Here is a 26,995-nt window from a genome sequence, read left to right on the forward strand (position 1 = left end):
GAGCAGGGCACAATCATGCACTGAAGGTCGACATTGCTGCCTCGATGCAACGTTGCTCTTGAGCCTGCTGCTAGGGGTGAGCGGGGATGGTGAGTAGATGAGCATCGAGGGGTGCGTCATAGTTGGGTGGACATCGGAGGTGGAGAAGGATTTTGAAGTTAGGGTTTTGTGAGTTGGGCACCATTAGGTTGGCGGGATTTAGAAGTTAGGTATACGACAGCTTCATGCATCTGTTGGTCGCTGATAATGTGCGCACTCTGGGCGGGGCCGGTTTATGAGCTTTTTATTGTTCTCTAGTTTTCTCGTCGTTCGATTGAGTTTTTTGTTGGTTTTGATCGGGATATTCTTCTGTGTTTTCAAGTTTTTCCTTCATTTTTCTGTTTCTTCATGATTTTCTTTGGTTTATCTGCTTTCTTCTTTTTTTTCATCGGTTTTCTTTGCACTTTCTCGGTTTGCATTGATTTTTTTCTTTCCATTCTTTTTTCTTCAGTTTTCTTTGTTTCTTTCTTCATTTTCAATGTTTTTTCTTTTCTTTTCTTTTTTTCTTTTTTTCTTTCGCGGTATTCTTCTTTTTTCTTGTTTCATTCTCTGTTTTCATTCTTTTATCACCAGTTTCATTGTTGTTTTCATCTTTTTGTTTCTTTTGTCAAATTAGTCCCTAAAAACGATCGTGTTTTCCTCGCTCTTTTTGTATAGAACAGGAATATTTATTTACACACGTTTAATTTTTTTCAAATACATGAACCATTTTTGTGTACATCTGAAATATCTTTCTAACCGTTGAATATTTTTTGAAATACCTGATATACTTCTTTTTCAAACACATATTTGGATGTCAACTATTTACATACACACTCAACCTTTTCGTATACATCAGAAATATTATTATATACACATTTAACTTTTTCCTCAATACATGATCAATATTTTTGAAATATTATCTTTTTGTGTCTACCTTTTTTGAAATATTATATTTTTGTGTCTACCTTTTTTATACGTATACATGCTTAACATTTTCCAATCAGATAATTAAAAAATTTAAACTTATACTTTTTATATCTCCTTTTTGCATAAACATTGTGCAATTTTTCTATACATTAGGAACATTGTTTTTATGCAACTTTAAAAATTCTCAAATACATGATTTGCATTTTATCAAAAAAAATTATGTCTGAATTTTGCCAGACACATTATATATTTTTTATAAATCAGGAATATTTTTATATACACATTTAACATTTTCCAAATACGTGATTAACATTCTTCAAAAATATTTTTAGTCTACTTTTCATATAAACATTTCACATTTTTGTATACATCAAAAATATATTTGTATATAAACATATAACATTTTTTAAAATACATGAATTAAGTTTTTCATATATATGTATTGATGTCTACTTTTTCATCCGCATTGTACATTTTGCGTACACATTAGAACATTTCTATACAAGTTTAACATTTTCTGGATACATGATTAACATTCTCAATTATGTATAGAAATTGATTTTAATAATAGATATAACTAGAATATTTCTAAATTCAAGCAAATAAAACAATTAAGAGAAAAAAATGTAAAAATGTGAAAAAAGGGAAGAAGAAAAGCGTTGAAGGTCTGTGCTCTGCACTGGGCCGGTTCATTCTCGAGCGCTTGTAGAGGCTAGCGCCAAGAGCAGCTATAATCGGACTCTTCAAATTGACCGGACAAACGCAGGACCACTGACCGAACAAAAAAAGTGCTCCCAGTTCAAATTTTTGTGCGGGTTTTTTCGTGAACAAAAAATTCATCCAAACCTATCAACATGGGATCTTGTTCCAAAGCTCTCGATGTGAGAAATCTGATGGTTAAAACAGTTCGAGATTTGGATGCATGATTTAAGAGATAAAATATTTAAAATAAACAAATCTATGAAAAAAGGGAAACTCCCCGGCTGCCACAAGTGGCGCGCATGCAGGCGCCACTTTCTCGCATCCTGGGGTGGAAGTGATCTTAGGAAGGAGTACACTTCAATTAGTGATTTTGGGTGATTGAGCGCTCGCACGTTCGGGAGGCTCATTCGTTCGGGAGCGTCAGTTAGTCGGTTTTCTTCTGTTTTTTGCTTTTCTTTTTCTTCCCTTTTTACATTATTTTTTGGTTTTTTGCAGTTTTTTGTAGTTTTTTTTGTTTTCTTTGAAGTTTCACCGGGTTTCTTCATTTTTTAATTGTTTTCCCTGTTCTTTTTTCTATGATTTCTTTGGCTATTTCTTTCTTTTGGGTATTTTCCTTTTTTTCTTTGGGTTTTTATTTCTTTTCTGATTTTCTTCGTCTCTTTGAACGTTTCTACTTGTTCTTTTTTCTCCTTTCCCCCTTCATTTTTATGTTTCTTTCTCGCATTTTACAGGTCTTTTGCTTTTCTTTCTCCCTTTTTTCTTCACTGTTCTGTTTCTTCTTTTTCTTTTTCTGTTTTATGAATTTTATTTATTTCCCTTGGTACATTTCTAGTATACATCAGGAACTTTTATATACACATGAAACATTTTCTAAATACTCCCTCCGTTCCAAAATATAGTGCTTCCTCTATTTCTGTGCTTCAATTTTGATCATAAATTTAACCAACGAGACAGACTGCGGCGGGAGCAAAAGTTATACCAGTGAATTCGTATTCAAAAAAAGTTTTCAATTATATAATTGTTTCTCCCGCCGCAGTCGGTCTCGTTGGTTAAGTTTATCATCAAAGTTGAACCTCGGGAAGCACGGATGCACTATATTTTGAAATGGAGGGAGTACATGGTTAACATTTTGGAAAACATATTTTTTATGTCTACTTTTTTCATAAAAATGTTTAACAAATTATACACATCAGGAACATTTTTAACGTACACATTTAACATTTTGCAAATACATGATTAACAATTTCTCAAACATATATTTTTGATATCTACTTTTTTCATAAACATCATTCATTACTTTGTATACATCTAGAACATTTTTATTTTCTAAATACAGGATTAACAGTTTTTCAAACATACATTTATTATGCCCACTTCTTTTTATATACATTGTACATTTTTTGTATACATCAGGAATGTTTTATGTATACATGTTTAACATGTTACAAACACATTGTGCATTTTTTTGTATAAATAGGGAATATTTTTTATATACATGTTTAAAATTTTGCTAATGCATGATTAACATTTTTAAAACGTATAGGTTTTGGTGCCCTATTTTTTATATATACATTGAACAGTTTTTATGCATTTTTAGTATACATCAGAAACATTGTTTTACACATTTAGCATTTTTCGAATGCATGATTAACATTGTCTAAAAAATATATGTAAATTTGTTTTTTGTAAAACAGTCTGCCAGTCCAAAAAATTGTCTTTGATTTATTACAACTTTGTACCAATTTATACTAAATCAAATACATTTATTTGGGACGAAATGAGTATGCAGATAATATTTTGGAATAAGAAAAAAATCTTAAAAGAAAAAAAATGTGAAATAAAACAGTAAAAAAAACAAGCGCTTTTGAAGCATTTTGCCTCGTGGGCGCTAGGCGCGCCCTTGCAAAACGGAAAGCCTGGCCCAGGGAAGCCTGGTCCATGCTCTCAGGTTTACTTCAGAGGCCTGGGACGTACAGTAGTACTCGGGATGTTGTGCTCGGCTCGGGCATGCAGTCCGTCGAGCGTCTAGGTGCTCTGTACCTAGCACCGCAATCCACTCAACCCTCTCCGTCGCTCGGCGCCGCGCCGCCCGCCGCGAGCAAGAGCACGCCCCGACAAGCGACGCCTAAGCTGGCCCGCACCTCGCCGGTGGCGCGATAAGCACGGCCGCGCGACGTGGCGTCCCGCCTCCTCGCTGGCACGCAGCTCTCCTCCACGTAGCCGCGCCACGGCGCCACGTACAGCGCCGCGCGCGCTACAAATACGGTGCCTCAACCTCCAGTTCCCAGCACAGCCACACACAGAGCCAGTGACACAGAGATAGTTCAACAATGGCGACCAGAGCCAGAGTAACCATCCCTCTCCTCTTCCTCCTGGGCACAAGCCTTCTCTTCGCCGCGGCTGTTTCGGCCTCCCATGACGAGGAGGAGGACAGGCGCGGTGGGCGCTCGCTGCAGCAGTGCGTGCAGCGGTGCCAGCAGGACCGGCCGCGGTACTCTCATGCCCGGTGCGTGCAGGAGTGCCGGGACGACCAGCAGCAGCACGGAAGGCACGAGCAGGAGGAGCACGGCCGTGGCCGTGGCCGGCAAGGCGAGGGAGAGCGTGAGGAGGAGCAGGGCCGTGGCCGTGGGCGGCACGGCCAGGGAGAGCGTGAGGAGGAGCAGGGCCGTGGACGTGGGCGGCGCGGCGAGGGAGAGCGTGATGAGGAGCACGGGGATGGCCGCCGGCCGTACGTGTTCGGCCCGCGCAGCTTCCGCCGCATCATCCGGAGCGACCACGGGTTCGTCAAGGCCCTTCGCCCGTTCGACGAAGTGTCCAGGCTCCTCCGGGGCATCAGGAACTACCGTGTCGCCATCATGGAGGTGAACCCGCGCGCGTTCGTCGTGCCGGGACTCACGGACGCAGACGGCGTCGGCTACGTCGCTCAAGGTACTGTCCATCTTGTACACGCACGGTTGCATGCAGCATGCATCTGCCAGAGTGCCGATCGATGATAATTAACGTGCGCATGCATGCATGCAGGCGAGGGGGTGCTGACGGTGATCGAGAACGGCGAGAAGCGGTCCTACACCGTCAGGCAAGGCGATGTGATCGTGGCGCCGGCGGGGTCCATCATGCACCTGGCCAACACCGACGGCCGGAGGAAGCTGGTCATCGCCAAGATTCTCCACACCATCTCCCTGCCCGGCAAGTTCCAGGTAATTAAGAAGTTGATGCCGCTCGAATCCCCCATGTAGATATCCTGGCCGACAACGCACTGACTGGCTGACTGACACGTGGATACCCCATGCAGTATTTCTCGGCCAAGCCTCTCCTCGCTAGTTTGAGCAAACGCGTGCTCAGAGCGGCGTTAAAGGTACGTACCAACTTACATGCATGCACGAATTAATAGATAAATTTCTCTTGTTTCTTCACCCAATCCATTTACACAATTACATCCATGGACATGGACGTGAACGTGCAGACCTCGGATGAGCGGCTGGGTAGTCTCTTGGGCAGCCGCCAAGGCAAGGAGGAGGAGGAGAAGTCCATCTCCATCGTCCGCGCGTCAGAGGAGCAGCTCCGCGAGCTGCGTCGCGAGGCGTCCGAGAGCGGGCAGGGCCACCACTGGCCTCTCCCCCCGTTCCGCGGCGACTCGCGCGACACCTACAACCTCCTGGAGCAGCGCCCCAAGATCGCCAACCGCCATGGCCGCCTCTACGAGGCCGACGCCCGTAGCTTCCACGCCCTCGCCCAACACGACGTCCGCGTCGCCGTGGCCAACATCACGCCGGTACGTCACCACGCTTAATAATTAGGCTCCTCGTCTCGTCGACCGGCGATGGCACTTGATATCTTGATTTGTCACTCAACTGTTGCTTACACGCATGCATGTGTCGATCTGCAGGGTTCTATGACCGCGCCCTACCTGAACACCCAGTCGTTCAAGCTCGCCGTCGTGCTGGAAGGCGAGGGCGAGGTGGAGATCGTGTGCCCGCACCTCGGCCGCGACAGCGAGCGCCGCGAGCAAGAGCACGGCAAGGGCAGGTGGGGCGAGGAAGAGGAGGACGACCGGCGGCAGCAACGCCGACGCGGGTCCGGCTCCGGCTCCGAGTCCGAGTCTGAGGAGCAGCAGGATCAGCAGAGGTACGAGACGGTCCGCGCGCGGGTGTCGCGCGGCTCGGCGTTCGTGGTGCCCCCCGGCCACCCGGTGGTGGAGATCGCCTCGTCCCGCGGCAGCAGCAACCTCCAGGTGGTGTGCTTCGAGATCAACGCCGAGAGGAACGAGCGGGTGTGGCTCGCCGGGAGGAACAACGTGATCGCCAAGCTGGACGACCCCGCCCAGGAGCTCACCTTCGGCAGGCCCGCGAGGGAGGTGCAGGAGGTGTTCCGCGCCAAGGATCAGCAGGACGAGGGCTTCGTCGCCGGACCCGAGCAGCAGGAGCAGGAGCGCGGGGACCGCCGTCGTGGTGACCGCGGGCGCGGCGACGACGCCGTGGGGGCCTTCCTGAGGATGGCGACCGGCGCGCTCTGAGGCGGCAAGGCCGCTGTTGTTAAGTGAATGTGTGAGCTGGAGCCCGTGCCATTTGAGAGCTGAACTTGTATGTGTGTGTAAGTTTGTCAGTACGCGGGAGTAGCATAAATAAGTCGTGGCACGGGCTCAGTACGATGATGTAAGTTTGCCAACCTACCTACTACTGCCAAGGCATGCCCATGTCAATACATAAATAAACACAAGGGCGTTGCGCCTCTTTTTCAGTATTTTCCTCGTGGCCAAGAAAGAGATAACGTGTACCATTAGCCACACAACAATTAGTCCAGTTTAGCTACCTGTCAGTCAGCTGAATTTGGGTCATTCAATTTTGAATAAAAGTTCAAATTCAGTCCAGTCAATTTTGAATGAATGAAGAAGAAGGAGGGGCCTCGTCGGAGAGAAGGCCTCGCCGCCCGGCTTCACCCCATTACCTATCTTAGGTTCAAGGTGTAGGCGATGATGGGGATCCATCGGAGAGAAAAAAAATGAACGCGGACGGGGCTAGAGAGATGGTCGGGGCGACGGCAAGTGACGGTTGAAGGAGGTCGAGGGAAGGGAGGTGTGGACTTGGCCGTGGGCGGATGAGGCAGGCGGTCCGGTTGGTGGTTGTGGGTGGTTCAGATCGAGATGAGAGAGGAAGAGGATGAACAGTATTTTCAGAGATAGAAGAAGAAGATCTAGATCCGGCCATTCCTTTGCATGCAACAACAGGAAACAAAAACAAATTTAGTCGACTGGTCCCTAGTCATTTCCCAATTAGTCATACAACAACTTATGAGAGATGAGTTCATGCTCTGCCTTTTATTAGTCATTTTGTATTAGCAGACTGTAAACCTATTAACATGAAATAAAACTCCTTTTTTCTTCCAAAAAAAACTTATAAAGATGAGTACTTATGTCACACAGCTCTTAAAAATTTGCGAAGTGGCCAAGGGAATTTGTCTTTGGTTCCCATCCTCCTTGAGTTTGTCGATTTCTGCCTTTCTTTTTACGACGGTGGGGTTAAAGTAACTTCTGCTGATTCAGATCTATTCAAGATTTCAACGGCATGAAGAATTTCGGCTGTTATCGATGGCACGAAAAAAATTCCTATATGACCCGGGTCGCACGCCTCCGGTCGTGAGACCTTCTCCAGCGGCTGACACGTGACAAAACGAATCTCAAAGCAATTAGATGCAAATCCCCTTGTCCTTTTTCTCTAGCGCCACACTCTTCTAATTATGAGTGCTCCGTCCGTTCGTCATCGACGCTGTCGCAACTCTCCTGCTTGTGGAAGCACTGGGCGCTCCCTCCCCGCTACTCTCCCCCGCCGTCCGCGACAGCATTCCTCAGAGGCCCGTCGGCTCCTCTGCTTGTTGCGTCCATGGCAACCCTCCTTGGCGTCCCTGCTGTTCCTCACGCAAGGGTCACACAAACACAACCACACTCATACAGATTCTGAGCTGAATTTTTTCTCCCAAATTGTTTGGTTGATTGATTGATCCACAGCCACAAAAATTGACTTAAAATCCATGCAATATTTTCTTTGTGAATGAAATCCATGCAATTTACCCTCCAAAGAGTTGAAGCAGATATTGTTGCTCCTCCCCACGTAGGGAACGTTGTGCGGTGGTTAGAGACGATAGAAAGAGACGGGAAATGAGGGTGGAGTGCCAACGGTTCCACCACATAGCTAGCAGAAGAGTTGCGACGGCGGCGAGGACCTACAGCGGCATCGCCGTCGGAAGCAGGCGATGCCGGAGAATGAAATATTTGTAGAATGGTGGATTGGTGATAAGGTCATATACTTTGAGATTTGTTTCATAGAGTTTCACCATGTTTTAGAATTCAAATTTGAAAACTTGCCAAAATATATTCAAGAAAGGCCTTGCTTGATAGCCCTCGCCGCAAGGAACACAAATATGCAAACAGATAGTAAAATGGGACTTTGGGCTCAAAAGATAAAGTAGATTCAAATTTTACAATCATATGAAAAAAGCATGGGTGGGCATAGTACTATTGCATCAACTTTTGGGGTGAGGAGAGAGGTTTCAACAAAAGGATAAAATGGTAAGAGTGATACTGCAAAAAGTGACTGCTTGACGTGACCCAATACCAACACAAATTTGCATGCATGAATTTGAATCTCCCCCCTCCAGTTCCATGTGGCTCTCCGGAACATCGTGATGAAGGGATTGATCAGAAGCTAGCATCAAGCAATTACCCGGGATCGAATCAAACCGCACCATCTATTTTGTCCTGGCGTGGAAAACAACATGGCAACAGAAAGCTGCAGCAGGCTCCCCGTGAAAAACAAATTAAGCAAAGACAACATGCAAGAGGCATTTCATTCAGAGCCGAACGAAAGCTACAAACTGTTGCTGCACAAATTTGAAGAGATGAACATGTACAGAGCATATGCATATGAAGAATCATCACATCATTAGCAGAAACCAGAACTGCATCCGTTCTACAGTTCAAATTAAGCAAAGACAAGATGCATGCAAGAAGCATTCATCCATAGCAGAACAAAAGAAAGCCAAACTGCTGCTCCACAAATTCAAATGGGAGAAACAGAAATAGATCGAGCATGAATATAACTGAAGAAGCATCACGTCATCAGCAGAACGCAAAACTTGATCCATTCCATTCAGATCATATCGATCGATCACATAGCAGTGGTTCATCTGACCAGAGGAATCGCAAAACCCAATGATGTTCTCCGCGACCACGCAAACACGGTGGACAGACAGTAGTACTTGAGACCAAAACTAGGCGACCGAGGACACATGAACATACTGCTGCTACCAGACACTACTACTACCAGGACGCTACGATCGACAACAGAAATCTCGGGACGCGATCAAAACCCACCGTCTTCTTCTCAATCGGACTGCAGAAACGAACCTCGAACGGCGACAAGCATGAAACGGAACAAGACGACGAGCATTCTACTGCAACTGGACGGACCATGGCCTCGGGGTCGGCGACTCAGAGGATGATGTAGAGGCCGAGCATGGCCGTGGCGACGAAGAAGAAGGCCGCCTTGGATGACGCCGTGGGCGCGGCGGAGTGTGGCGCCTGGGGCGGCGGGGCAATGGCAGCAGCGGGCGCGAGCGGGGAGGTAGCCGCCTGGGCGGGGGCGGCCTTTGCGTGGGGAGCGGCGCCGTCGTGCTCCTGGGACGGCGGCGGGGACGACGGCTTGTCGCTGGACGGCGGCGGCGGCGGTGGTGCGTCGTCTGCGAAACAGATCCAAAGCCAAAGCACACGTCAGTATGCAGACACAATCAGCTAATACGGAGCGAGATGCGGGCGAGAGGGAGAGGTACGCACGCGCTGGCTGCTTGCGGCGAGGTGCGGTCGACGGTGGCGGGGGCGGGGGGCTGCTGACGACGGCGGCCGGGGGAGCGGGTCCTGCGTCCAAAATCCACAGTAACAACAGCAACCAAAGTTAATAATTACCAGCCGTTCGTCCGTATTTCATCAAAAGTAAACAAAACTGGAAAAAAAGTAGGAGGAGGTGACGACGTGCGCAACAAGAAAAGAGACACAGTGGCAGGCAAGATAAGAGACACGGTGGCAGGCAACAGACCGATTCTGCCAAAGCTGTGAGACAGCCAGCTATCTGCTGCTGCTCTGCCAATAGGCGATCCATTTGATTTGACCCAAACCTTTTTTCACGAAAGAGGAAGGCTACGGAAACCGCATGCAAAAAAGCAGTGCCCCCATGGAAACGTTTGGCAAAGGAGGCAGAGACGACGCACTGCAGAGCCAAAAGCACGGCAGGCGATTGTCCTCGGTCGATCAAACAGCAAGAGTTCTCAGTTTTGACCAAGCAAGGCGACAAACAAGGCAGAAGATACCGCAGAAAGCAAAGCTGCGTTGCGGTTTGACACAAAAGTGCTATCACGAACGGGATGGTGCAGGCGATGAAACGCTGTAGCAGTAAAAGTATCTCGACGATGGTCGGCACAAAATAAGAAGAACGCGTCCACATGTCTACTACCACTGCACGATAAACCCAGCCAAAAGGAAGCAGGCAAATACCATAGTCGAACGACAGTAGATAAGATAACTCGAGCAACAGACTCTGCATCTGCGTACGGCGCTAGATCCATCTTAACTCGCGGGAACAAGCACAGATCTCAAATCGATGAAACAATCGCGAGCGGCACATGCATCATACGATGACGAAATACTCAGAGTAGACCCTAAATCGCTCCGTGTATCTCAAGGTACAGCGGTATGAAGCTAGCTAGGCCGCGCGCGCGCTGCGCAGGTCGCTCGCCACGGGAGACGGCGAGAACCCGACGCCGCGCGCCGTGCCGACAGATCCGGCAGAACAGCAAGGAAACCAACGCAAATCGGAGCGCTAGCGGCCCGAGAGGCCATGGAACACTACGTACTAGGCAAGCAGGAAAGAGAGCACAGAAAATCTGCACGTAGACAGAGAGAGGGAGGGACGGAGGGCGGTGAACGTGCGCGTACCTTCGCAGGCGGCGGCGAGGTGGGCGCCGCCGGGACGGAGGCCGCCGCAGGAGCTGTAGAGCGTGAGGAGGTGGGTGGCGTTGAGGCCCGCCATGACGAGCTGCGGCTCCGCGGCGACGCGGCAGAGGCAGGGGACCCCGCCGCCGAGGTCGACGGCGGCGACGACGGGCTCGCAGCACTGCGCGGTGGGCATGTCGGGCGCGCAGAAGAGCGCCACCTGCGTCGCCAGCAGCGTGGGCTCGCACGGCGCCCCCGGCTGCGGCCCGAAGGCGGCCGCCGCCGCCGGGAGCAGCGCGGCGAGCAGGCCCGCCACCAGCAGCAGGCGGCGGGATCTCTCCATCGGCGGGGTCGGGCGGGGCGGTCTCTCTCTCCCTCGCTCGCCCGCTAGGGTTTTGGTGGAGTGGTGGTGGTGCGGTGGTGGAACGGAAATGGAATGCCGGAGGGGGAGCGGGTGGGGGGCGGGTTATATAGCCGGAGGAGCCGTGGACGCTAAGGCAAGCGGGTGGCGGGCGCGATCCTGGGCGTCGGTTCGGGTGGGCGCGGCCAGCTGTCCGCGCGGACGGCCCGGATGCGGCCGCGCGGGGTGCGAGGGCGCGGCACGTGAGCTGGCTGGGGGGGTGGCCTCTCTCGTGCTCCTCTGGCACGTAACCGCCTCTCGGATGAGAGAAAGTGTTTTCCGTTTTCGATTTTTGAAATTCAAATGAAATGCAGTGCGGCGGCGTCGGGAAGGAAAATATCTTCGCGCGCCAATGTTCGTGCTTCGTGCTGATCTGATCAGACGGCTCTGGGAGCTTGTGGAGTGTTCTGGAAGGCTCCAGAAGTCACCAGACCGACGTCGGGTTCCCGCGGGGAGCGATTTTGGCATTGGATTCCCGCGAAAACTAGTACACGGCGGGTGTTGCCACAGCGAGGCCCGTGTACTGGTAGCGGTCCATGAACTGACCTCCTTCTCTTTCACGAAGAGCGGCCCATGTAGCCGTTGCATTTGCCACGACGGCCCACTGGGGCACGCCGAGCCGGCTGGCCCAGTTCGGGTTCTTCCTTTGCCTTTTTCTGTTTCGTTTTTTTCTGTAGGTTTCTCTGTTTTGTTTTGTTTTGTTTTTGTTTTGGGGTTTCTCATTTCTTTTGTTTTGGTTTTTTCTTGTACAATGGCTGCTGTTTTCAAAAAAATGTTCAGAACTCCAAAAAAGGTTCATCTAGTATTATAAACTGCTCATCGTATATTATAAAATGTGCAATGTATATTTTAAAAATGGCCATCTATATTACAAAAATGTTCATCATATACTATAAATTTTTTATCTACATGGTCAATATGTAGTATTTAAAAACATGCCAGCATATATTACACCAATTTTCACCATATATCAAAAAATCAGTAGATGAAAAATGTTCACCGTATATTAGAAAAATGTTTGGGTACTAAAAAATGTTTGCGGATTTCAATTTTTATGTAGTAGAACATTAATTTGAGAACTTTATGTACTAAAGTTGGGAAGAAATCCAACCCATGTATTTAGGTTGAGCAGCAAGTGCGGATGTAGAACAATTTCCCACCGAATCAACTTCATAGCACCATGAGCTCCCCTTGAGTTCATATTCCGCAACAACTGCAAATTATTAGTGGCATCAACAGAAGTCCAATCACAGTACCTAATATTGCGAACGAAGCAAGCCAATAATCTGAAAAAATATAGGAAATGGGTGACATTGAAGATGCAGTTTATGATGTTCAATTGAGTGAATCTGATCCTAGGAAGAGGATGCCAATCGCAACTTATTTGTAGCTAAATGGTTTAAGTCTTATAGTTGGCTTGAGTATAGTAAAGAACTAGATGGTGCTTTATGCTTGTATGTTATCTTTTCAATGATAATTTGCATGTTGGTGGAGATTTTTGGTGAATGGGTGACTTAGAAATTAGAATCACAAGGATAGTTTTGTGAAACATGTCGGTGAAATCAATAGTGCAGTGTGCACGCAACAAAGCACAAGAGAAATACAATTTCTTAATTGCAGCAAACACAACAATCATAGAGTCATTTTGTTCAACCATCAAACAAGACAAGGTTTTATATAGAGCTGGCCTGACATATTCCTTTTAATGCCCGAGGTTCCTTTTTTGTCAAGGGTTAGATTTTCGTGAACATGATGGAGAGAAGTTTCACTACATAAAGGTAATTTCCCTGAGCTTATGCAATGGCTAGTGGAGATTTTTGAAGAAGCGAACAAGGTGGTTCTCAAGAATGCTTCAAGGAACAATAAAATGATAGCTCAAGAAATACAAACAGACCTCGTCAACTCTTGTGCCAAAAAAACTACTAAGTGTATCATGGAAGTGAAGGAAATATGCCCTAGAGGCAATAATAAAGTTATTATTTATTTCCTTATATCATGATAAATGTTTATTATTCATGCTAGAATTGTATTAACCGGAAACATAATACATGTGTGAATACATAGACAAACAGAGTGTCACTAGTATGCCTCTACTAGACTAGCTCGTTAATCAAAGATGGTTATGTTTCCTAACCATGGACAAAGAGTTGTTATTTGATTAACGGGATCACATCATTAGGTGAATGATCTGATTGACATGACCCATTCCATTAGCTTAGCACCCGATCGTTTAGTATGTTGCTATTGCTTTCTTCATGACTTATACATGTTCCTATGACTATGAGATTATGCAACTCCCGTTTACCGGAGGAACACTTTGTGTGCTACCAAACGTCACAACGTAACTGGGTGATTATAAAGGTGCTCTACAGGTGTCTCCAAAGGTACATGTTGGGTTGGCGTATTTCGAGATTAGGATTTGTCACTCCGATTGTCGGAGAGGTATCTCTGGGCCCTCTCGGTAATACACATCACATAAGCCTTGCAAGCATTGCAACTAATAAGTTAGTTGTGAGATGATGTATTACGGAACGAGTAAAGAGACTTGCCGGTAACGAGATTGAACTAGGTATTAAGATACCGACGATCGAGTCTCGGGCAAGTAACATACCGATGACAAAGGGAACAACGTATGTTGTTATGCGGTCTGACCGATAAAGATCTTCGTAGAATATGTAGGAGCCAATATGAGCATCCAGGTTCCGCTATTGGTTATTGACCGGAGACGTGTCTCGGTCATGTCTACATTGTTCTCGAACCCGTAGGGTCCGCACGCTTAAGGTTTCGATGACAGTTATATTATGAGTTTATGAGTTTTGATGTACCGAAGGAGTTCGGAGTCCCGGATGGGATCGGGGACATGACGAGGAGTCTCGAAATGGTCGAGACATAAAGATTGATATATTGGAAGCCTATATTTGGATATCGGAAGTGTTCCGGGTGAAATCGGGATTTTACCGGAGTACCGGGAGGTTACCGGAACCCCCCGGGAGGTATATGGGCCTTAGTGGGCCTTAGTGGAAGAGAGGAGAGGTGGCCATGGCTGGGCCGCGCGCTCCTCCCCCCCTAGTCCGAATAGGACAAGGAGAAGGGGGCGGCGCCCCCCCCCTTCCTTCTCTCTCTCCTCTTTCCCCCTCCCGAATCCTATTCCAACTAGGAAAGGGGGGAATCCTACTCCCGGAAGGAGTAGAACTCCTCCTGGCGCGCCCTCTCCTGGTCGGCCGCACGCCCCCCTTTGATCCTTTATATACGGAGGCAGGGGGCACCCCTAGAGACACAAGTTGATCCACGTGATCATATTCTTAGTCGTGTGCGGTGCCCCCTTCCACCATAGTCCTCGATAATATTGTAGCGGTGCTTAGGCGAAGCCCTGCGACGGTAGTACATCAAGATCGTCACCACGCCGTCGTGCTGACAGAACTCTTCCCCGACACTTTGCTGGATCGGAGTCCGGGGATCGTCATCGAGCTGAACGTGTGCTAGAACTCGGAGGTGCCGTAGTTTCGGTACTTGATCGGTCGGGCCGTGAAGACGTACGACTACATCAACCACGTTGTGCTAACGCTTCCATTGTCGATCTACAAGGGTACGTAGATCACACTCTCCCCTCTCGTTGCTATGCATCACCATGATCTTGCGTGTGCGTAGGAAATTTTTTGAAATTACTACGTTACCCAACAGTGGTATCAGAGACTAGGTTTTATGTGTTGATGTTATTTGCATGAGTAGAACACAAGTGAGTTGTGGGCGATATAAGTCATACTGCTTATCAGCATGTCATACTTTGGTTCGGTGGTATTGTTGGACGAAGCGGCCCGGACCGACATTACGCGTACGCTTACGCGAGACCGGTTCTCCCGATGTGCTTTGCACAAAGGTGGCTAGCGGGTGACAGTTTCTCCAACTTTAGTTGAACCGAGTGTGGCTACGCCCGGTCCTTGCGAAGGTTAAAACAGCACCAACTTGACAAACTATCGTTGTGGTTTTGATGCGTAGGTAAGATTGGTTCTTACTTAAGCCCGTAGCAGCCACGTAAAACTTGCAACAACAAAGTAGAGGACGTCTAACTTGTTTTTGCAGGGCATGTTGTGATGTGATATGGTCAAGACATGATGCTAAATTTTATTGTATGAGATGATCATGTTTTGTAACCGAGTTATTGGCAACTGGCAGGAGCCATATGGTTGTCGCTTTATTGTATGCAATGCAATCGCGCTGTAGTGCTTTACTTTATCACTAAGCGGTAGCGATAGTCGTGAAAGCATAAGATTGGCGAGACGACAACGATGCTACGATGGAGATCAAGGTGTCGCGCCGGTGACGATGGTGATCATGACGGTGCTTCGAAGATGGAGATCACAAGCACAAGATGATGTTGGCCATATCATATCACTTATATTGATTGCATGTGATGTTTATCTTTTATGCATCTTATCTTGCTTTGATTGATGGTAGCATTATAAGCTGATCTCTCACTAATTATCAAGAAGTGTTCTCCCTGAGTATGCACCGTTGCGAAAGTTTTTCGTGCTGAGACACCACGTGATGATCGGGTGTGATAGGCTCTACGTTCAAATACAACGGGTGCAAAACAGTTGCACACGCGGAATACTCAGGTTATACTTGACGAGCCAAACATATACAGATATGGCCTCAGAACACGGAGACCGAAAGGTCGAGCGTGAATCATATAGTAGATATGATCAACATAGTGATGTTCACCAATGAAACTACTCCATCTCATGTGATGATCGGACATGGTTTAGTTGATTTGGATCACGTGATCACTTAGAGAATTAGAGGGATGTCTATCTAAGTGGGAGTTCTTTAAGTAATATGATTAATTGAACCTAAATTTATCATGAACTTAGTACCTGATAGTATCTTGCTTGTTTTATGTATGATTGTAGATAGATGGCCCGTGTTGTTGTTCCGTTGAATTTTAATGTGTTCCTTGAGAAAGCAAAGTTGAAAGATGATGGTAGCAATTACACGGACTGGGTCCGTAACTTGAGGATTATCCTCATTGCTGCACAGAAGAATTACGTCCTGGAAGCACCGCTGGGTGCCAGGCCTACTGCTGGAGCAACACCAGATGTTATGAACGTCTGGCAGAGCAAAGCTGATGACTACTCGATAGTTCAGTGTGCCATGCTTTACGGCTTAGAATCGGGACTTCAACGACGTTTTGAACGTCATGGAGCATATGAGATGTTCCAGGAGTTGAAGTTAATATTTCAAGCAAATGCCCGGATTGAGAGATATGAAGTCTCCAATAAGTTCTATAGCTGCAAGATGGAGGAGAACAGTTCTGTCAGTGAGCATATACTCAAAATGTCTGGGTATAATAATCACTTGATTCAATTGGGAGTTAATCTTCCAGATGATTGCGTCATTGACAGAATTCTCCAATCACTGCCACCAAGCTACAAGAGCTTCGTGATGAACTATAATATGCAAGGGATGAATAAGACTATTCCCGAGCTCTTTGCAATGCTGAAAGCTGCGGAGGTAGAAATCAAGAAGGAGCATCAAGTGTTGATGGTCAACAAGACCACTAGTTTCAAGAAAAAAGGGCAAAGGGAAGAAGAAGGGGAACTTCAAAAAGAACAGCAAGCAAGTTGCTGCTCAAGAGAAGAAACCCAAACCTGGACCTAAGCCTGAAACTGAGTGCTTCTACTGCAAGCAGACTGGTCACTGGAAGCGGAACTGCCTCAAGTATTTGGCGGATAAGAAGGATGGCAAGGTGAACAAAGGTATATGTGATATACATGTTATTGATGTGTACCTTACTAATGCTCGCAGTAGCACCTGGGTATTTGATACTAGTTCTGTTGCTAATATTTGCAACTCGAAACAGGGACTACGGATTAAGCAAAGATTGGCTAAGGACGAGGTGACGATGCGCGTGGGAAATGGTTCCAAAGTCGATGTGATCGCAGTCGGCACGCTACCTCTACATCTACCTTCGGGATTAATATTAGACCTAAATAATTGTTATTTGGTGCCAGCGTTAAGCATGAACATTATATCTGGATCTTGTTTGATGCGAGACGGTTATTCATTTAAATCAGAGAATAATGGTTGTTCTATTTACATGAGTAATATCTTTTATGGTCATGCACCCTTAAAGAGTGGTCTATTCTTATTAAATCTCGATAGTAGTGACACACATATTCATAGTGTTGAAAACAAAAGATGCAGAGTTGATAATGATAGTGCAACTTATTTGTGGCACTGCCGTTTAGGTCATATCGGTATAAAGCGCATGAAGAAACTCCATACTGATGGGCTTTTGGAACCACTTGATTATGAATCACTTGGTACTTGCGAACCGTGCCTTATGGGTAAGATGACAAAAACACCGTTCTCCGGTACTATGGAGAGAGCAACAGATTTGTTAGAAATCATACATACAGATGTATGTGGTCCGGTGAATGTTGAGGCTCGTGGCGGATATCGTTATTTTCTCACCTTCACAGATGACTTAAGCAGATATGGGTATATCTACTTAATGAAACACAAGTCTAAAACGTTTGAAAAGTTCAAAGAATTTCAGAGTGAAGTTGAAAATCATCGTAACAAGAAAATAAAATTCCTACGATCTGATCGTGGAGGAGAATATTTGAGTTACGAGTTTGGTGTACATTTGAAACAATGTGGAATAGTTTCGCAACTCACGCCACCCGGAACACCACAGCGTAATGGTGTGTCCGAACGTCGTAATCGTACTTTACTAGATATGGTACGATCTATGATGTCTCTTACTGATTTACCGCTATCGTTTTGGGGATACGCTCTAGAGACGGCCGCATTCACGTTAAATAGGGCACCATCAAAATCCGTTGAGACGACGCCTTATGAACTGTGGTTTGGCAAGAAACCAAAGTTGTCATTTCTGAAAGTTTGGGGCTGCGATGCTTATGTGAAAAAGCTTCAACCTGATAAGCTCGAACCTGAGTCGGAAAAATGTGTCTTCATAGGATATCCAAAGGAAACTATTGGATACACCTTCTATCACAGATCCGAAGGCAAGACTTTTGTTGCTAAATTCGGAAACTTTCTGGAGAAGGAGTTTCTCTCGAAAGAAGTGAGTGGGAGGAAAGTAGAACTTGACGAGGTAACTGTACCTACTCCCTTATTGGAAAGTAGTACATCACAGAAATCTGTTTCTGTGACACCTACACCAATTAGTGAGGAAGCTAATGATAATGATCATGAAACTTCAGAACAAGATACTACTGAACCTCGTAGATCAACCAGAGTGAGATTCGCGCCAGAGTGGTACGGTAATCCTGTTCTGGAAGTCATGCTACTAGATCATGATGAACCTACGAACTATGAAGAAGCGATGGTGAGCCCAGATTCCGCAAAATGGCTTGAAGCCATGAAATCTGAGATGGGATCCATATATGAGAACAAAGTATGGACTTTGGTTGACTTGCCCAATGATCGGCAAGCAATTGAGAATAAATGGATCTTCAAGAAGAATATGGACGCTGACGGTAATATTACTGTCTACAAAGCTCGACTTGTCACAAAAGGTTTTCGGCAAGTTCAAGGGATTGACTATGATGAGACCTTCTCACCCGTAGCGATGCTTAAGTCTGTCCGAATCATGTTAGCAATTGCTGCATTTTATGATTATGAAATTTGGCAGATGGATGTCAAAACTGCATTCCTGAATGGATTTCTGGAAGAAGAGTTGTATATGATGCAACCAGAAGGTTTTGTCGATCCAAAGGGAGCTAACAAAGTGTGCAAGCTCCAGCGATCCATTTATGGACTAGTGCAAGCCTCTCGGAGTTGGAATAAACGCTTTGATAGTGTGATCAAAGCATTTGGTTTTATACAGACTTTTGGAGAAGCCTGTATTTACAAGAAAGTGAGTGGGAGCTCTGTAGCATTTCTGATATTATATGTGGATGACATATTACTAATTGGAAATGATATAGAATTTCTGGATAGCATAAAGGGATATTTGAATAAGAGTTTTTCAATGAAAGACCTCGGTGAACCTGCTTACATATTAGGCATTAAGATCTATAGAGATAGATCAAGACGCTTAATTGGACTTTCACAAAGCACATACCTTGACAAAGTTTTGAAGAAGTTCAAAATGGATCAAGCAAAGAAAGGGTTCTTGCCTGTGTTACAAGGTGTGAAGTTGAGTCAGACTCAATGCCCGACCACTTCAGAAGATAGAGAGAAAATGAAAGATGTTCCCTATGCTTCAGCCATAGGCTCTATCATGTATGCAATGTTGTGTACAAGACCTGATGTGTGCCTTGCTATAAGTCTAGCAGGGAGGTACCAAAGTAATCCAGGAGTGGATCACTGGACAGCGGTCAAGAACATCCTGAAATACCTGAAAAGGACTAAGGATATGTTTCTCGTTTATGGAGGTGACAAAGAGCTAATCGTAAATGGTTACGTCGATGCAAGCTTTGACACTGATCCGGACGATTCTAATCGCAAACTGGATACGTATTTACATTAAACGGTGGAGCTGTCAGTTGGTGCAGTTCTAAACAAAGCGTCGTGGCGGGATCTACGTGTGAAGCAGAATACATAGCTGCTTCGGAAGCAGCAAATGAAGGAGTCTGGATGAAGGAGTTCATATCCGATCTAGGTGTCATACCTAGTGCATCGGGTCCAATGAAAATCTTTTGTGACAATACTGGTGCAATTGCCTTGGCAAAGGAATCCAGATTTCACAAGAGAACCAAGCACATCAAGAGACGCTTCAATTCCATCCGGGATCTAGTCCAGGTGGGAGACATAGAGATTTGCAAGATACATACGGATCTGAATGTAGCAGACCCGTTGACTAAGCCTCTTCCACGAGCAAAACATGATCAGCACCAAGGCTCCATGGGTGTTAGAATCATTACTGTATAATCTAGATTATTGACTCTAGTGCAAGTGGGAGACTGAAGGAAATATGCCCTAGAGGCAATAATAAAGTTATTATTTATTTCCTTATATCATGATAAATGTTTATTATTCATGCTAGAATTGTATTAACCGGAAACATAATACATGTGTGAATACATAGACAAACAGAGTGTCACTAGTATGCCTCTACTAGACTAGCTCGTTAATCAAAGATGGTTATGTTTCCTAACCATGGACAAAGAGTTGTTATTTGATTAACGGGATCACATCATTAGGTGAATGATCTGCTTGACATGACCCATTCCATTAGCTTAGCACCCGATCGTTTAGTATGTTGCTATTGCTTTCTTCATGACTTATACATGTTCCTATGACTATGAGATTATGCAACTCCCGTTTACCGGAGGAACACTTTGTGTGCTACCAAACGTCACAACGTAACTGGGTGATTATAAAGGTGCTCTACAGGTGTCTCCAAAGGTACATGTTGGGTTGGCGTATTTCGAGATTAGGATTTGTCACTCCGATTGTCGGAGAGGTATCTCTGGGCCCTCTCGGTAATACACATCACATAAGCCTTGCAAGCATTGCAACTAATAAGTTAGTTGTGAGATGATGTATTACGGAACGAGTAAAGAGACTTGCCAGTAACGAGATTGAACTAGGTATTAAGATACCGACGATCGAATCTCGGGCAAGTAACATACCGATGACAAAGGGAACAACGTATGTTGTTATGCGGTCTGACCGATAAAGATCTTCGTAGAATATGTAGGAGCCAATATGAGCATCTAGGTTCCGCTATTGGTTATTGACCGGAGACGTGTCTCAGTCATGTCTACATTGTTCTCGAACCCGTAGGGTCCGCACGCTTAAGGTTTCGATGATAGTTATATTATGAGTTTATGAGTTTTGATGTACCGAAGGAGTTCAGAGTCCCGGATGGGATCGGGGACATGACGAGGAGTCTCGAAATGGTCGAGACATAAATATTGATATATTGGAAGCCTATATTTGGATATCGGAAGTGTTCCGGGTGAAATCGGGATTTTACCGGAGTACCGGGAGGTTACCGGAACCCCCCGGGAGGTATATGGGCCTTAGTGGGCCTTAGTGGAAGAGAGAAGAGGTGGCCAGGGCTGGGCCGCGCGCCCCTCCCCCCCTAGTCCGAATAGGACAAGGAGAAGGGGGCGGCGCCCCCCTTCCTTCTCTCTCTCCTCTTTCCCCCCTCCCGAATCCTATTCCAACTAGGAAAGGGGGGAATCCTACTCCCGGAGGGAGTAGGACTCCTCCTGGCGCGCCCTCTCCTAGCCGGCCGCACCCCCCCTTTGATCCTTTATATACGGAGGCAGGGGGCACCCCTAGAGACACAAGTTGATCCACGTGATCATATTCTTAGCCGTGTGCGGTGCCCCCTTCCACCATAGTCCTCGATAATATTGTAGCGGTGCTTAGGCGAAGCCCTGCGACGGTAGTACATCAAGATCGTCACCACGCCGTCGTGCTGACGGAACTCTTCCCCGACACTTTGCTGGATCGGAGTCCGGGGATCGTCATCGAGCTGAACGTGTGCTAGAACTCGGAGGTGCCGTAGTTTTGGTACTTGATCGGTCGGGCCGTGAAGACGTACGACTACATCAACCACGTTGTGCTAACGCTTCCGTTGTCGATCTACAAGGGTACGTAGATCACACTCTCCCCTCTCGTTGCTATGCATCACAATGATCTTGCGTGTGCGTAGGAATTTTTTTGAAATTGCTACGTTACCCAACAGGAAGAGCTAGGTGATAGTTATTTCTCAATACTTGTCGGTGAATCAAGTGATGTGTATCTACAATAACATTTGTCTCTTTGTCTGTGTTATGTTGATAAAATAGGAAGGGTGGTTGAGAGGTTTCTTCATATTTTATATGTTGGAAACACCACATCTTTGACACTCAAAACAGTGATTGAGAGCTTGCTTATGGATCATGGTTTGAACTTCTCTATAGTATGTGGTGAAGGCATCACAACACTAGCAATATGAGGGGTCATGTCAATGGTCTAAATAAACTAATTACGGATGAGTCTCCTTGAGAGAAAGCCGAGCATAAAAATTTTGAATAATAATTTCTCTTGAGAGCTCATGATTGGGGCATGAATATAACATTGACTTAAGCCTCCCCCAAGCTTGAGCGATGCTTTTTCCTTCGCGAGGCCAAAAATTATATATATAATTACGATCACGATGAACCAGATGCATAGGATAAAACTTTTGATGAAATTCCAAGTTCAATCGATTCTAGTTCCATGATCCAATATCATCGCATGGCCTAAACCATGTCAATGTCTTTCCCTTCAAAGATAAAGGGAAGACCTTCTTCTTGATAACATCCTCGGGCATACCTGCAAGCTTAAATAATCTACAAACTTCATCCACATAGGTTAGGTGCAAATCGGGATGCAATGTTCCATCTCCTGTAAACGGATTAGCGAGCAGTTTCTCTATCATACCCGAAGGAATTTCAAAGTAAACATTTTCAGTAGGTTCAGTAGGTTGAGGAGCAACTCTTTGCTCTACTAGCCAGGGTGAAGATACCCCGAACAAGCCCCTCAAAGGATTACTTTCCATAGTAACAAGTGATAGTAAATTTCAGCACACTATATAAATTTTTCCTTACCAAATTCCACCTACCAAAGGCGCTTCACTCCCCGGCAACGGCGCTAGAAAAGAGTCTTTATGACCCACAAGTATAGGGGATCTATCATAGTCCTTTCGATAAGTAAGAGTGTCGAACCCAACGAGGAGCAGAAGGAAATGATAAGCGGTTTTCGGTAAGGTATTCTCTGCAAGCACTGAAATTATCGGTAACGGATAGTTTTGTGAAAAGGTAATTTGTAACGGGTAATAAGTAATAAAAGTAAATAACGTGCAGCAAGATGGCCCAATCCTTTTTGTAGCAAAGGACAAGCCTGGAAAAACTCTTATATAAAGGAAAGCGCTCCCGAGGACACATGGGTATTATCGTCAAGCTAGTTTTCATCACGCTCATATGATTCGCGTTCGGTACTTTGATAATTTGATATGTGGGTGGACCGGTGCTTGGGTACTGACCTTACTTGGACAAGCATACCACTTATGATTAACCCCTCTTGCAAGCATCCGCAACTACAAAAGAAGTATTAAGGTAAACCTAACCATAGCATGAAACATATGGATCCAAATCAGCCCCTTACGAAGCAACGCATAAACTAGGGTTTAAGCTTCTGTCACTCTAGCAACCCATCATCTACTTATTACTTCCCAATGCCCTCCCCTAGGCCCAAACAATGGTGAAGTGTCATGTAGTCGACGTTCACATGACACCACTAGAGGAGAGACAACATACATCTCATCAAAATATCGAATGAATACCAAATTCACATGACTACTTATAGGAAGACTTCTCCCATGTCCTCAGGAACAAATGTAACTACTCACAAATCATATTCATGTTCATAATCAGAGGGGTATTAATATGCATAAAGGATCTGAACATATGATCTTCCACCAAATAAACCAACTAGCATCAACTACAAGGAGTAATCAACACTACTAGCAACCCACATGTACCAATCTGAGGTTTTGAGACAAAGATTGGATACAAGAGATGAAATAGGGTTTGAGATGAGATGGTGCTGGTGAAGATGTTGATGGAGATTGACCCCCTCCCGATGAGAGGATCGATGGTGATGACGATGGTGATGATTTCCCCCTCCCGGAGGGATGTTTCCCCGGCAGAATAGCTCCGTCGGAGCCCTAGATTGGTTCCGCCTCGTGGAGGTGGTGTTTCATCCCGAAAGCTTGCTTATCATTTTTTCCAGGGTGAAAGACTTCATATAGCCAAAGATGGGCACCGGAGGCCTGCCAGGGGGCCCACGAGACAGGGGGCATGCCCAGGGGTAGGGCACGCCCCTACCCTCGTGGATGATGGGTGGCCCCCTCTAGTGCTTTCTTCGCCCAATATTTTGTATATATTCCAAAACCGACTTTCGTGGAGTTTCAGGACTTTTGGAGTTGTGCAGAATAGGTCTCTAATATTTGCTCCTTTTCCAACCCAGAATTCCAGCTGTCGGCATTCTCCCTCTTCGCGCAAACCCTGTAAAATAAGAGAGAATAGGCATAAGTATTGTGACATAGTGTGTAATAACAGCCCATAATGTAATAAATATCGATATAAAAGCATGATGCAAAATGGACGTATCAACTCCCCCAAGCTTAGACCTCGCTTGTCCTCAAGCGGAAGCTGATAACCAAAAATATGTCCACATGTTTAGAGATAGAGGTGTCGATAAAATAAAATACGGACATGAGGGCATCATGATCATTCTTAGAACAGCAACATATATATATTGTCATATGATTTCTTATGCTCAAGTAACAATTCATTCACAATTTCAAGTATGAATCAGAAACTTCATTGAAAACTAACAAACTATAATCTCAGTCATTGAAGCAATTGCAATTTATCATAACATCGGAAAGAGTCAATATAAGAGCTTTTCAGCAAGTCCACATACTCAACTATCATTTAGCCTTTCACAATTGCTAACACTCACGCAATACTTATGGGTATGAAGTTTTAATCGGACACAGAGAAAGATAGGGGCTTATAGTTTTGCCTCCCAACCTTTTTCCATGAACTTAATACACTAGATGCATGTTGGATAGTGGTCGATGTGTGGAGTAATAGTAGTAGATGCAGGCATGAGTCAGTCTACTAATCTTGGACGTGATGCCTATGTAATGATCATTGCCTGGATATCATCATAATTATTTGAAGTTCTATCAATTGCCCAACAGTAATTTGTTTACCCACCGTTTGCTATTTTTCTCGAGAGAAGCCACTAGTGAAACCTACAGCCCCCGGGTCTTATTTCTCATATTTTTGCCTTGCGATCTACTTTTCCTTTGCCTTTTTATTCAGATCTATTAAACCCAAAAATACAAAAATACCTTGCTGTGTTTTATCTTTATTTATTTTATTTGGCATTCGATCTATCAATCTACTATAATTTACCTCACGTCCGCTTGCCTATCTTGAGGAGCCGTACCCCGAAAGGGATTGACAGCCCCTTTAACTCGTCGGGTTGCGAGGTGTTGTTATTTGTGTGCAGGTGTTGTTTACGTTGTGTTGCTTGGTTCTCCTACTGGTTCTATACCTTGGTTTCATAACCGAGGGAAATACCTACTGTCAGTGTGCTACATCATCCCTCCCTCTCCGGGGAAATTCCGACGTAGTTCCAGCTGCCATCAAGGAGAATTTCTGGCGCCGTTGCCAGGGAGGATCAAGTCAAGATAGTCTCGCGGCCACGCACCAATTTCTGACGCCATTGCTGGGGAGGATCTTCAACATAACCAGGTTCCTAATCACAAATCTCATCTCCTTGCAATTTACATTATTTGCCATTTCCCTCTCGTTTTCCTCTCGCCCACTTCACAAAATTTTGTCGTTTTATTCGCCTCTTTTTTTCCGTTCGTTGTTTTCTTGCCGGATCTATTTTTGAGTGCAATCTTGTTGTGTGGTCATCATGACTCAAGAGAACACCAAGTTATGTGATTTCTCAAATACCAACAACAATGATTTTATAGGCACTCCGCTTGCTCCTCCCGCCACTAGTGCGAAGACTTGTGATATTAAAACCGCTTTGCTGAATCTTGTTATGAAAGACCAATTTTCCGGTACTCCTAATGAGGATGTCGCGTCCCATCTTAATACCTTTGTGGAATTATGCGATATGCAAAAGAAAAAAGATGTGGACAATGATGTGGTCAAGATGAAATTATTTCCGTTCTCTTTGCGTGATTTTGCAAAAATTTGGTTCTCTTCTTTGCCTCGTAATAGTACTGATTCTTGGAATAAGTGCAAAGATGCTTTTATCACTAAGTATTTCCCTCCCGCAAAAATTATTTCCCTTAGAACCCAGATCATGAACTTCAAGCAACATGAACATGAGCATGTTGCACAATCTTGGGAAAGGATGAAAATGATGCTAAGGAATTGCCCAACTCATGGGTTAAATCTTTGGATGATCATACAAAATTTCTATGCGGGATTGAATTTTGTTTCTCATAATCTTTTAGATTCCGCCGCGGGTGGTACCTTTATGGAAATTACTTTGGGTGAATCCACCAAATTGCTTGATAATATCATGGAAAATTATTCACAATGGCATACCGAAAGAGCTCCTACTAATAAAAAAGTTAATTCAGTTGAAGAAATTTCTTCTTTGAGTGATAAAGTTGATGCTCTTATGAAATTGATTGCTAGTAAAAGTGCTCCTATTGATTTTAATGATATGCCTTTGTCTACTTTGATTGAGCAAAATAGTGATGCCATAGATGTGAATTTTATCTCTCGAAATAATTTCAACAACAATGCTTATAGAGGAAATTTTAATCCTAGGCCTTTTCCTAGTAATTCATCTAATAATTATGGTAATTCCTATGGAAATCAATCTTATAATAATAATAGGAACACCTCTGATCTTGAGAATAATATTAAATAATTTATCAACATACAAAAAGTTTTCAACACTTCCATAGAAGAAAAGTTGGATAAGATTGATGATTTGTCTAGAAGTGTTGATAGAATTGCTCATGATGTGCAAAATCTCAAGATGAAAATTTTTGTGCCTAAGTAGATGAATCAATTAAATCTCTTTATGTTTCTATGTATGAAAGTAAGAAAAGAACTGCTATACTTAGAGCTAAAAGAGAATTTTTAGAAAAAGCTTTTTCTAGTGATTATTCTTGCAAAAGTGATGAAGATCTTAAAATGATTGGTGTTTCTTCTATTGATTCTTTGTTTGGTAAAGTTAAGAATGATAAAAAAAGGGACTGGAGAAGAGTCAACTTTAGGGAGAAGGCGTCGCAATATTTCGGAGGGTGAAAATCTTATTGAGAAAATTGATGAAAGTGGGTTTGGAGAGGTCAAAGCTTTAGCTAGTGATGTGCCCACTCTTTTGGCTTACAAAGACTTTAATTATGATAGCTTCTATTTGATTGATTGTATTTCTTTATTGCAATCCATGATGAATTCACTCCATAC

General features: G+C 44.9%; 2 protein-coding genes across 2 annotated transcripts; one reads left to right on the forward strand and one right to left on the reverse strand.

Annotated features, from left to right (window-relative positions):
* The first annotated feature begins 3,914 nt into the window (after nucleotides 1–3,914).
* LOC125553384 (63 kDa globulin-like protein) lies at nucleotides 3,915–6,390 on the forward strand. The gene is made up of 5 exons (XM_048717175.2): nucleotides 3,915–4,578; nucleotides 4,672–4,847; nucleotides 4,943–5,005; nucleotides 5,114–5,422; nucleotides 5,537–6,390. Exons 1-5 carry the CDS (start codon nucleotides 3,981–3,983, stop codon nucleotides 6,161–6,163), a joined length of 1,773 nt encoding a protein of 590 aa, XP_048573132.2. The 5' UTR covers nucleotides 3,915–3,980; the 3' UTR covers nucleotides 6,164–6,390.
* Nucleotides 6,391–8,758: 2,368 nt separating this feature from the next.
* LOC125553382 (non-specific lipid-transfer protein EPAD1) lies at nucleotides 8,759–11,062 on the reverse strand. Its single transcript, XM_048717173.2, has 3 exons — nucleotides 10,631–11,062; nucleotides 9,476–9,556; nucleotides 8,759–9,381 (listed from the first exon to the last, which is right to left on the reverse strand). The coding sequence occupies exons 1-3, from the start codon at nucleotides 10,968–10,970 to the stop codon at nucleotides 9,134–9,136; spliced, it is 669 nt and encodes a 222-aa protein (XP_048573130.1). The 5' UTR covers nucleotides 10,971–11,062; the 3' UTR covers nucleotides 8,759–9,133.
* Between the last annotated feature and the right edge of the window lie 15,933 nt (nucleotides 11,063–26,995).

This window comes from Triticum urartu, chromosome 4A (assembly GCF_056163025.1).
Source record: "Triticum urartu cultivar PI428250 chromosome 4A, HENAU_Tu73, whole genome shotgun sequence".
In the NCBI taxonomy this organism is placed as follows: domain Eukaryota; kingdom Viridiplantae; phylum Streptophyta; class Magnoliopsida; order Poales; family Poaceae; genus Triticum; species Triticum urartu.

Coding starts and splice junctions, on each gene's coding strand:
- LOC125553384 (XM_048717175.2), top strand. CDS start 3,981: ATGGCGACCAGAGCCAGAGTAACCATCCCTCTCCTCTTCCTCCTGGGC. Junction 4,848..4,942: donor CCCTGCCCGGCAAGTTCCAG/GTAATTAAGAAG, acceptor TACCCCATGCAG/TATTTCTCGGCCAAGCCTCT. Junction 5,423..5,536: donor CCGTGGCCAACATCACGCCG/GTACGTCACCAC, acceptor GTCGATCTGCAG/GGTTCTATGACCGCGCCCTA.
- LOC125553382 (XM_048717173.2), bottom strand. CDS start 10,970: ATGGAGAGATCCCGCCGCCTGCTGCTGGTGGCGGGCCTGCTCGCCGCG. Junction 9,557..10,630: donor CCTCGCCGCCGCCTGCGAAG/GTACGCGCACGT, acceptor TTTTGGACGCAG/GACCCGCTCCCCCGGCCGCC. Junction 9,382..9,475: donor TCGCCGCAAGCAGCCAGCGC/GTGCGTACCTCT, acceptor TCTGTTTCGCAG/ACGACGCACCACCGCCGCCG.